Here is a 13,321-nt window from a genome sequence, read left to right on the forward strand (position 1 = left end):
AAGAGAAAATGTCTCTCTGGGCTGGTCATTGACTCACATTTGCAGAATCTGGCTTATCTTGACTGAACTTCCTTCTTAGAGATGCTTTTGTGTTGTGTGTTCAGGTCTTGATGCTGGTCATTAACTCACGTTTTCAGAATCTGGCTTATCTTGACTGAATTTCCTTCTTAGAGATGTTTTTATGTTTGTATGTTCAGGTCTTGAAGTCCCAATATGGAATTTTCTCAACTATAACATTATTGCCTTAGGGCCTTAATTTGGAATCTCTCTTTAAAGCCTCAGGAATTCTCTCTTTATTGAAAGGCTTCTAGGCAAAAGTCATTAGAAAGACATGCCTGGCTATGATCCCTACTATTTGGAAGGGAAGAGGATTGCAAGTTTGAGGCCGGCCCAGGCTATTTAGTGAAAAATCAAAGGGCTGGGGGTGTAGCTCAGTGGTAGAGTAACCTGGGTTCAAACCTCAGTACTAAAAAAAAAAAAAAAAAATCCTGATGAATCTGACATGAAATTTAGCACTAAAGTTGGCTTTTACAAAAAGAAAGTGCCAGGTAATATTGTAAATACCTGACAGATTCATTTAATCCTCAGTAAATGGTTACAAAAGAAAACAGTTGGAGAAAGATCAACTACTTGCCAAAGGTGATACAGATGTGGTTAGAATTCACAAGCTCATTTGCTTCTAAACTTTATGGAGTAGTAAAAGCTACAGGTCTGGGAATAAGCCTCATGTTCCCTCTAGCTCCCCTGTTGGGGTCGGTCATAGCTCAAACTTTCATCTTTAGTCTTGACTCTGCCAAAGGACTCTTCTGTAGGAGGTGGGGGATCAGCAAAGCCAGCCTTGGGGCTGAGGGAACTTGTTTCCAGTGAAGATGATATGGATACCTGTGGAAAATAAGCAGGTTCTTCAACAATCTAAAAATAGGTAAGGAACATAGTTCTAGAGTTGAACTACCTTAGAATCAACTTACTGTGAATAAAAGGTAGTGTTAACTTGGTAAATTCTTGCTTTGATTTTGTTTACATTGCATTATCTAACAGATGATTGTGAGGATTAAGCACAGAAAGCAATTGGTAGTAACTGGCACATAGTATCAATAACAGTTAGTAACTGGCACATAGTATCAATAACAGTTGGCTATTAACCACCCACTTGTATTGCCTCTAGCTATAACTGGGCCCTCACCGGTGGGTACTGGTACTCATGAGCACTTGTTGGATTAATCTCTGCCAATGTCTGGACATCTGCATCTCTTGCATTCACCAGCCGCAGAAAGAGCTCAGTCTGACCTGCCTGGAGAGAGATGAAATGGTACTCTATCTGTACCTTGGAGTAGACCTTATCCCCACCCTCCACACTGACCTGGGGAATCCCATTCAGCTGCCCAAAGCTGAGGCGGGGGTCCACAGGAAGAGCCCGAAGTGGAAGGCGCCAACGGCCACTTAGCACACGCTGATCCCGGTCAAATAGCACCAGTGAGGCCCAAGCCTTTGGCTGTGGTGCCCTAGCCCATGCCAACCCCTGCCAGGCTTGTAGCTCACACACCAAAGATACTGACGGTGATGGCAGCAGCCTGAAGAACAATCAAAATGTCAGAGGCCAGAGTTGAAGTCCCCTCCTAAACACTTCCTAGGACTTAACCCTCAGAGCCAATGAATGGCCTTTATATAGATGAGAAAACTCAGGATGAGGGGCATACTCAATTGTGGCAAGAATACCAAAGTCACAAACCCCATTTAACTGACCTGGGCACAGGCTGCCTGCTGGCAAGGATGGCACAGTTTCCCATGGGCCCAGGAGCTGGAGGTGGGGGCAAGCAAAAGGCTGGGGGCAATGCTGTGGTCCCTCCTGTATCCTGTCCATCTCGGGCCAAGCCAGTCAGTAGTTGCACCCAAATCCAAGAAGCATCAAGGCCTCGCAGGAAGTCATAGAAAATGAACAAGCCAGCCCTAGGAGACACAAGTCAGAGTACATAAACATCAAACTCCTCTCACTCCCTCTCTCCTCCTCCTCTCACCCTCCCTCTACCCAGTCTACTGGACAGCCCCAGGAGTTCTCCTTAACTTATTAGTGGACAAGTGAAAGGGGTTGTCCAAGGAGGGAGCAGGCCTCACCCAGGGTCGTATGGTGCAGGGCCCAGCACATCAGATGTGGGTAAAAGGAAGTGTGGGTCCAGACTCAGGTTCTTTGTCATGGTTCCAGGAAGTGGTGGCTGTGAGGAAGTGAGCTGACTTCTCCAGAAAGTCTGCAAGCTGCCCATGCTCCCCTGACCACATAGAGCCGAACCATCCCCCAACTCCCCCTCACCCCATCCTGGCATCCCTGGGTCCTCACAGCCTTTTCTGCACCACCCGAGAACTGGACGTTTGTGGAGCCTGGAAGTGGTGGCAGTGGGGGTGCCACCGGTGGAGGGAGGTGTGGGGGATTTCCCTTTCCCCATGGACTTGTGCAGGGACCAGCCAGGAGTTGTGCCTCCCTGGGCCCTAGGAACAGAGGAAGACTTAGGGTTCCCCTGCATCAGAGGAAGCAGGTAACTGTACTGAGAAGCCACAGAGACACACACACGGACACATGGAGATTGCATGGACACGAACTGAGGGGGGCACAAACTTGGGTTTCATTCCCCGGGAATCATCCTTCCACCCCTTCTCCTGAGTTAGGTTTGCTGGAATGAAGTTGGGGTGCTCACTGACCCCAAAACGTCTGGGCCCGGCATCTCTGCATCTGCAAGGCCAGGATATTCTCCTCTAGGCGCCGGTTTTCTGCTTCCAATACTAGAAGCTCCCCCGAGGCTGCACTTGCTTTATCTGCGAAGAACAAGTCTCACCTGTTACCTTTGATCTCTGGTGACCACGACGGTCCGGATCTGAGCAGGTCTCCAGTGTTTAGAGCTCTCCGGACAAGTCTTTTGACTTTCAGCTCACATTCTAGCCACTGTCACAAAGACCACCCAGGATTTCTACACCTCGGGGTTTTTGCTCAGGTGGCTCCTACGCCAATGACGTCTTCCGTCACGCCCTCTTCTCCTCCCAGGTCTAAGACCACCGCTGCGGAGAGGCCCTCCTGTTTGATCCCTCTTGTTCACCCCTGCGATTCTGCGACCGCCGCAGTTCCAGTGCTGACGCCTCCACTTGTAACTGCCATATCTTGCCCAGAACACCGGGGTCCCGGCCCCCGCCTCGCATGTAGGCCTCATGCAGGGCCCTAGGGAGCGGGGTGGGTACAGAAAGAAAGTAAGACAGTCTTCCCAGGATGATCAGCACTCCGTCCCTGGCCCGTCCCGCGCACCGGACCTCACCGGATCTCCGCAGCTAAGGTTCCTGGGTTGACCTGCAGCACGGGACAATTGAGCTCAGCATCCCGCCAGGCATTCAGCCGAGTCCTGGCGCGGAGAGACGACGTCACGCATCCAATAGGGCTTCCCGCCGCCCTGGCCCCGCCTCACGCTTCCAGACCGGCATGGGAGGGGGTCTCACCCGGTCTGGGGCTGAAGTTCTTGAAGGCGCGTTTCCAACATCTCTAGAGCTCCCCGTGTCTGCCCGGCCTCTGCCTGGAGTTCTCGAAGTTGCCGTTCTAGACCGAATAAGCGGGATATCCCTCCCCGCGGCCCACCTTGGAGGCGCCAGCTTAGTTCTGAGGGAGTAAGGGACAGAGTCGGAACGCGTCCGAACCCCGCGGGCAAGGGGCGGAGCAAGTCCCTACCCCCGTCTCTCCCTCACCGTTGCCGCGTCGCTCCAGTGCCCGGCTCTGCGCTTCTGTCTCTGCCACGCGCCGGGCGCGGGTCCTGTACAGCGCCTGCAGTCTCTCGTTAGGGCTCCCTGCAACCTCGGAGGTGGGGCTTTCTGTCATCCAGGGTCCCATTTTCTGTAAGGACAGCCGCAGCCACTGCACCTGGAGTTAACAGATCACCACGATCTTTGTTGGGATAATCTGCTCCATGTATGATCTGAAGCTACGAAAGAAGGGGTGGCCGCTTCAAGTTTATAGCCCTGGGGAAAGCTGGGTGGGTGTTACCTCCTCTGTTAACCTTTTTAGAGCAGATGTGCTGGCCTCCTGGTCCAAGCGGCCCTGGAGTTCTCCCGACACAACCTGGGAACAGAATGTAAAATGAGGAATCTTGATCTTCCAGCTCTCTGGAATATCCACCAGCCCCCTCCTTACCGCGGTACCCGGTGATTCCGTAGCTACTGAGGGCTGTGCTCTATTTGTCCCTTCCCGGGTCAGGCGGCCAATGCAAAAGCGCTGAGTGTGAATGGCCAACAGGGCCCCGGAGCGGAAAACCATGTCACAGGACCCACAGGGCAAGAGCTCTGGCTCCCCAGAGTTGGAGCCCATGTTAAAGGAAACTGCCTCCTGACACCAGCCTAGTCCTGCAGAAGGGGCAGAAGGAAAAGCTCAGGTCTAGATCTTTCACAGGTTTGTTTGGGGAGGAGCTTTAGTTCCCTGGGCAGCAATTACAGGCCTGGGCAGGTTAGGAGAATGGGTGGGGTAACCTAACCACCTTTGAGAAGCTCTAGGCTTGAAAAAGTGTCAGTCTGTTACAACTAGATACCTTCTAGACTAACCATGACTTGGTCATCCTTGGTCATTTCATAGCCTCAGACATGCAAGTGTTAGTTTTTTTTTTTTTTGGTACCGGGGATTGAACTCGGGGGCACTCGACCACTGAACCACATCCCCAGCCCTATCTTGTATTTTATTTATTTTTATTTAGAGACAGGGTTCTCACTGAGTTGCTTAGCGCCTCGCTTTTGCTGAGGCTGGCTTTGAATTGAGGACCCCCGCGACCCAGCGTCTCAGCCTCCCGAGCTGCTAGGATTACACCGCGCCAGGCACAAGTGTATCTTTTTAACGACTGCACTCCAATGTGGATATAATAGAAGTTAATTGCTATTCGTCAGTTCAGGGAACACCTGGGAGAGGTGGTGTTCTGTCAGGAAACCATCTTTTCCCTGAACTGAAAAGCTCTTCCTAGTCAAATGCCTTTCTGGAAGTAACTACAACTTTTGCACAACCAAATCACACCAGAGGCAGCACTCTGCCCCGCCCCCAACTCCCATCCTCAGATTCCCCTTCCATCCCCAGTTGTAGAGGGGAATATCAGCACAGTCCATGCATTGAAAACTGCCAGAGAATGTAATAAATCAGATGAGAGAATCAAGTCCGGAAAGGAATTCCTTCACTCAAATGCTAAACAGGTTCTTTTCTGCTGGTCATATTATCCTCCACAACCCGATCCTCCCCACCCCCACATTTCAAAGAAGCCCTTCTTTCTAAACAAGACAGGGACTTAAGTATTTCCTCCCGCAGATTATGTTTCAAATATGTGATCTCAATTCAATTTTGGAGGGAGAATGGGAAATGGGGGGAAATTTAGATCTCTTTCAAGAAGTCTTCTAAGATCTCTCACAGTAGGGCTTTTCGAGCTTTAATGTACAAATAATTATCCAAGGTTTTTTCTTTTTCTTTTTTTTTTGGTACTAGGGTACCAAAGCCAAAATCTCAACCTTCTCTTCTCCAAGCATAGAATCTTTGCTACAATATATTTTTTTTAGTTCATTTTATATTACTTCATTGACTTTTTTTTTTTTTTTTTAGAGAGAGAGGGAGAGAGAGAGAATTTTAATATTTATTTTTTAGTTTTTGGCGGACACAACATCTTTGTTTGTATGTGGTGCTGAGAATCGAACCCGGGCCGCACGCATGCCAGGCGAGCGCGCTACCGCTTGAGCCACATCCCCAGCCCACTTCATTGACTTTTTAATTAAAATTTTTTTTCTAGTTGTAGATGGACAAAATATATTTATGTGGTGCTTAGAATCAAACCCAGTGCCTCACACATGCTAGCAAGTGCTCTGCTCTCTCACTGAGCTACAGCCCCAGCCCTATTTCATTGATTTTAAGATGCACTTTTTTTTTTTCATATTACAACAGTGATGTCAGGATTCACAATTATAGATGCTAGGACTGGCAGTGTGGTCCTAGCACATGCAAAGCCCTGGGTTTGATCCACAGTAACATACACACACGCACTATCTTACATTCAATGGAACATGATAGCTAATAATTCTTATTGCTCTATTTCAACTGCCTTCACCATATTTTGCATATGGATAATTCTACTAGCAGTAGGCAGTGTATACTGATAGATTATACATCCTGCTGATCTCTCTGCATCTACCCTCTTGTCCTCTCTGGCCCAGAGTTCACTTTACAAGTTAATTATCTTTCTAATAGGCAATCAGGTGTGCTCTTGGTCCTCTGTATCTACTAGGGACAAAGTACTGTAGGTACAGCAAAGAGTGCCAGATGCTTATCCTTTTAACTTCTTTTTGTCTATCAAATATTGGCCTAAAATTTCATCTTTTCTAAAATAGCTGTTTATTCTCTTCCCTACAGGCCTAGGCACTCCTTGCAACCCTTGTCTTTCATAATGTCTGGGACATAAAACAGGGCTTGGAAAGTATCTGTTGAATGAAAAAACCAGCCAGCACTGGCTCGAGTCATTTCTGCCCCCCAAGTTCTTTAGCAGGAAAATCGAAGCAAGACCTTTCTTTAAAAAAGCCCAGTGGTAAATACATGGCACTGAAAATGAAACGGTTTCAGGGAGGAAAATCTGGTTTCTGACTTCATTAAACATGTGCATCAAAAAATATCTGCTAGGATATGTCACTTAGTGGTAGAGTGCTTGCTAATTTTAAAGAAAACATACTTCTTACACAAGACAATTTAAACTGATGCAAAATATTTATTCCAAGTTAGTTATTTTATGCAGTAGTTTTTCCCCTCAACAGACTTGTGATAACCACATCTTTTAAATCTGTAAATAATGTTATCAAAATAATCTTAATCTTTGAAATCTCACAAAAATTTATATTTTACAATCCACCCTGAATATCAAGGCTGCAAGAATAACACATTTCCTATATCCAAATATTTTACAGCTGTACCCAAAAAGGAAAAAAGAAAACAAAAACAAACAAACAAAAAAAACCCACATATGCTTTGTTAAGGGCTAAAGTTACCCGAGCAGCCAAAAATAAAATAAAATATCCAAATTATTAGCATTAATTTAATACAATTATAACTTCAATAGTCACTTTGTCATTGACAATGATTGCTTGAGCACAGGGGTGAGTGCCCCAAGGGCTGGTAGTAGAAGCTGTTGCTGCAGACCAGTGTCTCCTCCTCTCTGCATCTCTGCACTGCCAGCTCCCACCTGTGCATCGCCCCATATGTACTGTGTGTGTGTATTTAAAAAATCTTTCCCACCACACAAACTTCTATTAAGCAGATAATAGGGAAGAACAACAACAAAAGCTAAACAAGCCAACTGCTCTTTCTTTGGGATATGATTATTTCCCTTGTGCATGAAATATTCAACAACATAAGAAAAGGAAAAGAACAATTTCTTTTGTATATTCCCTAAACACACAAGCTGAGTTTACTGAGTCAGATTAACTGTGAGCATTTATATGCCTACTTCCAGGCATCGTCATCTGATGTTTCACTGCTACTCGTTTCTGTGTCTGAGTCCTCAAACTCTGCTTTACAAGTGCTTCTCCAAGGGGAGAATAGGCTGGAACCGCGGCTCTGTAAGAAGCCATTCTTTCCGAAGCCATTTCTTCTCAGCTGTGGTTAGCGTGGGAGAGAAAGGAAAAAAATAATCCATCAATGACCACATTGGCTTGTGGGACATAGGAAAAGGCCAGGCCTCAATTTGATATGAGGGAGAATGGGAGATGGGGGAAAACTTAGATCTTCTAAGATCTCTCACAGTAGGGCTGTTTAAACTTTAATGTACAAATAATTATCCAAGGTTGGCTTTTTTTTTGGGTACTGGAGTACTAGTGATTGAACCCAGGGGTGCTTTTACAACTGAGCTTCATCTTCATTTTTTGAGACATGGTCTAAGCTGATTAGGGTTTAGCTAAGTTGCTGAGGCTGGCCTTGAAATCATAATCCTGCTGCCTCAGTCTCCCGAGTAGCCAGGATTACAGGCGTGTGCCACCACGCCAAGGACCTGTGATTCATTTTGTCCGAGGTAGGATTTGAGATTTCCTATTTCTGAGTTCTGAGTGGTAAGGTCTTATGTCAGCCTGTATGTTTTCCTTCTGTGGGACTTATTCAGCTGTCATTTATATGCCACCAGAATGTAAACTCAAGGAGGTTTATAGAAACTTCATTTATCTTGTTCATTGTTGTAAACCTTAGGATCTGGCAGGGTTTTCTTTGTTCTTGTTTTTTGCAATGCTGGGGATCAAATGCAGGGTGTCACCTATATAAGGCAAGAGATCTACCAGTGAGCCAAATCCTTACCCTTTGGCAGAGTTTTATTCAGAGAAAGTGGTCAAGCATTTGTTGAATGAATTCATGTAAGCCTTTTGGTTTCTTAGTTCTCGCCAGAGCAGCAGAAGGAACTCAGGGCTGAATATAGAGAAAGTTCTGGCTTCTTCCTAAACACAGAGCTCAGACCTTTGGAACATAATCTTGGGGTTCTGATAAGGGGTTAGAGCTATGAGGATGAAAGAATGTTACCTTCTGGAATCTGCTAGTCACTAGCCTGTTGGTATACCTACCACTGGAGATCCTTTTTGTTCAGGCAGAGTTTGATGCTCCTTTATATTTCTACTACGGTAATTACTTTATACTTTCTTTTTCAAGGTCTCTCTCTCTCACTTAGGGCTTCCTAAGGGAAAGTACTGTCCTGACTCCTTTCTTTCCTAGTGTTTAACTGGTCTCCAGGGAAGATTTATGACATACCTGCTCTGTCTTCATGTGGAACTCTTTTAGCTCATCCTCTGTAAGAGGGAGGCAGTTCTCATCATTTTCAGGATATTCTTGCCATCCCATTGATTTCAATAACCTGGTGGAGGCAAAAAGACAAAGAAAATAGGACAACAGTAAGCCTAAGTGGGCAATCTATAGCTTTTCACAAGAAAATCAGGACATTTCCACATGTACCTAAGTTCTTTCAATTTCATGACACTGTGGCCTCTCTCAGAACCCAATCCTATAATTCCCCTGGAATAGGAGATTTCTTTTAAGAAAGTACTCCCATACTTGGCAGGCTCCACAAGCTATCCAGTCTTGCCCAAGAAAGCTGGCTGCTTTATGTTCAAGGCCCTCATTTAAGCACCAGGGGTTTCAAGCATTCCAAGGCTCCTTTAAGGGGATTTTTATGGTAACAGTTCATTTGGGACGGCACCACAGTCCCAGGAAACAGATTCTCATTTCTTTCCTTTTCGGACTGGAGCCATAAACTGAGTCTGAAATTCAATGACAAGAAAACTTTGGAGAGGAGATTGTGAAAAACTTGGCCAAGTCTGTGAGAGAATGCTAAGTAGCCAACAGGCCAACCTATGTTAACACTGAACAAGTTACAATGTTCATGGTCTCTTCTTTCTGTATGCCCAATTCAGTTCTATCCAAGATGTCTTAAGAATGTTTAAGATCCTCACCAACAGGTCACACATAGCATTCTTTTTTTTTTTTTTTTTTTTAAAGAGAGAGAGAGAATTTTTTTAAAAAATATATATATTTTTTTAGTTTTCGGCGGACACAACATCTTTATTTGTATGTGGTGCTGAGGATCAAACCCAGTGCTGCGCGCATGCCAGGCAAGCACACTACCGCTTGAGCCACATCCCCAGCCCAACATTCTTTATGATCTTGTCCTCTCTTACCTATGCTCTGCTTCCAGAGAGTGTGAAAGAACTCCCCCTTCTTCTACTACAGGGAGAGAAAGACCATTCTGAAGACAGCCTTCCTCCCCATTTTCCTTTGGTTCAGGTGTGCTGTTGTCCTCCAACTGCAATAAATAAAAGGAAGGACACACTTGATTTAATGATCCTTTTTTCCCTTTTGGTACCACGGATTGAAGCCAGAGGTGCTTAATCACTGAGCGAAATAAATCCCCAGCCCCACCCCCTTTTTAAAATTTTGAGACAAAGTCTCATTAAATTGCTGAGGTTGGTCTCAAAATTTGTAATCCTCCTGCCTCAGCCTTCAGAGTCACTGGGATTACATTCATGCACCACCCACTCGGCTTATGATTCTTGTCGTAAGACAAGTAACCTACAAAATCAAGGAGTCAGAACCCAGGAAAGTGCTTTCTGAAGAAAACCTCGGCCCACAGGTTTTCCCACTTAAAAATGGGACCTGCTATATAAAAAACTGAATTTCAAAGTTTACATGGAATGGCAAAAGATCTGGAATAGCTAATATGATATTAAAAGAAAAGAACAAAGTTGGAAGACTGATGCCACCAGACATTAAGGCTTACTATAATAGCTAGAATAATCAACACAGTGTGGTTTTTGCAAAAGAATAGACAAACAGATCAATGGAACAGAATAGAGTCCAGAAATACATAGTCAACTGATCTTTGAAAAGGGAACAAAGGTGATAAAATGGAGAAGAGACAGTTTTTTCAATAAAGGTATGGGAACAACTGGGCAACCATATACTTTTAAAAAAAATGAATCTAGTTGAAGACTTTATACCCCTTCACAAAATTAACTCAAAATTACAGATCTAAATTTAATACAAAACCATAAGACATCTAAAAATAATATAGGAGGAAATACAGATGACCTTAAATGTCAACGACTATTCTAGATACAACATCAAAGGCATGATCCATAAAAACAACTGACAGCCACACTGAGCGAGGAAATGTTTGCAAAATGGGTATCTGACAGGACTGTTATCCAAGACATACAAAGAACTTTAAAATTCAACAAGAAAACAACCTGATTTAAAAATAGGCAGAAGACCTAAACATAAGATATAAATAGCAAATAGGCATATGAAAGGATGAGCCACATCTCATGTCACTAGGGAAATGTAAATTAAAACAACTAAGATACCACTATATATCTACCTAAAAGGGTCAAAATCCATAACATGGACAATATCACATTCTGTTATGTAGAGCAATATGGATTCTCCTTCATTATTGGTAGTAATGTAAATGGTGTAACTCCTTTGGAAGACAGTTTGGTGGTTTCTTTCAAAACTAAATATGCAACCAGGTACAGTGGAGCATGCCTATAAATAATCACAACTACTTGTGAGGCTGAGGCAAGAGGACTGTCAAGTTCAAGGCCAGCCTTGACAATTTAGCAAAAGACCCCATAACTCAGAAAATAAAAAGGGCTGAAGATGTGGCTCAGTACTAAACTGCCCCTGGGATCAACTCACAGTACTAAAAACAAAAACAAACCACCTTCCTCTACCAAACCCAAACCAAAAAAACCTCAACATGCTGTTACCTTATGATCTAGCCATCACAATGGCTAAAGGACCTGACAACTAATGGTCACAAAAACTTGCACACAGTTGTTTACAACAGCTTTATTTATAATTACTAGAACTTGGAAGCAATTAAGATACCCTTCAGTAAGTGAACCTAATGGTCAATAAAATAAATCCTAGTTTGAATCTCTGATGAACAATGAATTAAGTTCACTTTACCAAAGGCTCTGACTCTTACAGATACTATGTACATTTTAAAATCTTGCCATTTCTTTCACCCTTAAGGAAAAAACAAATGAACAAACAAAAAAACCCCCTACATATTACAAAGGAAAATATCTATATTGTCCCAGAGAACTCATATGCTCTTACATCCTCCAGCTTGTCACAGTCTCTGTTCTCTGCAAAGTCTCCATTTCGGTCATCCTTCAGAGTCTTCAGGAATTCACTCTTCCTGTCAGTGGTTCGGCGGGTCAACTTGGTCAGACGAGAGGAGCTGATCTCAATTGGAGGGGTAATGCTGGAGGGACTCTAGGCAAATACCACAAATAGGTTTGCTCCTGATAGCAAAGGGCAAGCACTGAGATTCTCTGGATTACTTCTAAATGGCACAAATTTCCAGAATCTGGCAGCCTATTTAATACTCTCATCTTTTAACAAAAAAAGTAATCCTTTTTTTTAATGACTTATTTTTGCAGGCTTTCTATAGTTAAGACTTGCTGGCCTATATAGCACCTTCCTGATCCTTCTACAGACACCAGCAGTATGGTGTAGGTTTATCACAGAACATTCACCCCACTCGGCTACTGTCCACTTTTATATGCTCATAATGGGAGACAAAAGCAAAAAAAAATTCTCAGTTAAGCATAGTTAACAAAAGAAATGGCATTACAGCTACAGATTCACGGTGGATATCTTAGTGTAAGTAAATAGGAAATGGCAACTTTGGAAAAGGCTGTCCTGCATTATCCTCACTCACCTCTTTGGGAGAGCTGAGAACTGCGCCACCAGCCAGTACCACTGGTTTTGTAACAGAAATTGGATTGGTAAATGACGACTCCCGGCTAGAGGAAAGGGATCCTGATTTGTGTTCCATTCTGCTAGATTTCCATGCATTGGGCTATATGGGAATAAATATATAAGTCAAAACAAGCATACAAATAGGAGCTCAGCTTGTAAAATCTTAAAGCAAAGAGTGAAATGTTATGTGGGAATGCAAGTCCCCAGAGCTTACCTGTCTCAACATGTTTGGGAGGTGTACAAACCCTTTCTGAGATTAGACATTGAAGGATAAAGGAAGATGGAAAGCAGAGGAGCCGTATGGGATGTTAACAGGTATTTATCAAAAGAGCTCTACTTCCATCAGCCTGAGAGGTGCTGGGGTGATCAAAGTTCAATGGTTCTCATTACTGTGCTATTTCTCAAAGTGTTTAAGTGCACAGATAAATTTGACAAGATGTCCCATTTAACCCAATTTTTCAAAAATTTTCTTTTTTAGTTACAGATGGACATAACACTTTTATTATTTTATTATTTTTTTAATGCGGTGCTGAGGATCGAACCCAGGGTCTCACATGTGCTAGGCAAGCATTCTACCACTGACTCACAACCCCAGACCCTCAATTTTTCTTTTATGACATTACTAACTTCCACATAACACATCAGAAAAATGCTGTTTTCTAGAAACTTTGAAGGCAAGAAGCTACTTCAAGGCTATCTAGCGCCTCCTCCCCCTTTTGGTACCAGCAATTGAACCCAGGGACACTTAACTATATCCCCAGCCATTAATTTTTTTAAATTTTAAGACAGGGTCTCGTTAAGTTGCTGAGGCTGGTTTTAAACTTGCAATCCTCCTGCCTCAGTCTACTGAGATGCTGGGATTACAGATGTGCATGCATCATTGTACCCAGCAGAGGCCCCTTTTTTTCTTAGTTTTGTGGAATCTGGCCATGACCCCAACTCTGATGGCAGCATAGTATATCTGGAATGCTCTATTTTTTTGAGTCAGTGACACTATCTGAGGAGACCAAGAAAGATGAGGCAAGTCAATGGGGCTGAAGCAAA

At 43.9% G+C, this 13,321-nt stretch overlaps 2 protein-coding genes across 3 annotated transcripts in view; both read right to left on the reverse strand.

Annotated features, from left to right (window-relative positions):
• Positions 1–521: 521 nt before the first annotated feature.
• Ccdc17 (coiled-coil domain containing 17) lies at positions 522–6,521 on the reverse strand. The gene is made up of 12 exons (XM_027937584.2): positions 4,160–6,521; positions 4,013–4,087; positions 3,718–3,889; positions 3,475–3,631; positions 3,297–3,380; positions 3,084–3,202; positions 2,692–2,805; positions 2,306–2,481; positions 2,113–2,210; positions 1,744–1,947; positions 1,184–1,571; positions 522–882 (listed from the first exon to the last, which is right to left on the reverse strand). The coding sequence occupies exons 1-12, from the start codon at positions 4,331–4,333 to the stop codon at positions 736–738; spliced, it is 1,908 nt and encodes a 635-aa protein (XP_027793385.1). The 5' UTR covers positions 4,334–6,521; the 3' UTR covers positions 522–735.
• A 205-nt stretch (positions 6,522–6,726) lies between these two features.
• The window catches only part of Gpbp1l1 (GC-rich promoter binding protein 1 like 1), a 41,952-nt gene continuing 35,357 nt past the window's right edge, over positions 6,727–13,321 (reverse strand). For both annotated transcript variants that reach the window (XM_027937330.2, XM_027937329.2), the window contains exons 8-12: positions 12,237–12,377; positions 11,630–11,788; positions 9,685–9,809; positions 8,762–8,864; positions 6,727–7,630 (exon numbers count right to left, since the gene is read on the reverse strand). In XM_027937330.2, coding sequence (XP_027793131.1) covers positions 7,478–7,630; positions 8,762–8,864; positions 9,685–9,809; positions 11,630–11,788; positions 12,237–12,377 — 681 coding nt within the window. In that variant the 3' untranslated portion in view covers positions 6,727–7,477. The remainder of the gene's footprint in view (positions 7,631–8,761; positions 8,865–9,684; positions 9,810–11,629; positions 11,789–12,236; positions 12,378–13,321) is intronic.

The sequence above is a fragment of the Marmota flaviventris genome, chromosome 10 (assembly GCF_047511675.1).
Source record: "Marmota flaviventris isolate mMarFla1 chromosome 10, mMarFla1.hap1, whole genome shotgun sequence".
Classification (NCBI taxonomy): domain Eukaryota; kingdom Metazoa; phylum Chordata; class Mammalia; order Rodentia; family Sciuridae; genus Marmota; species Marmota flaviventris.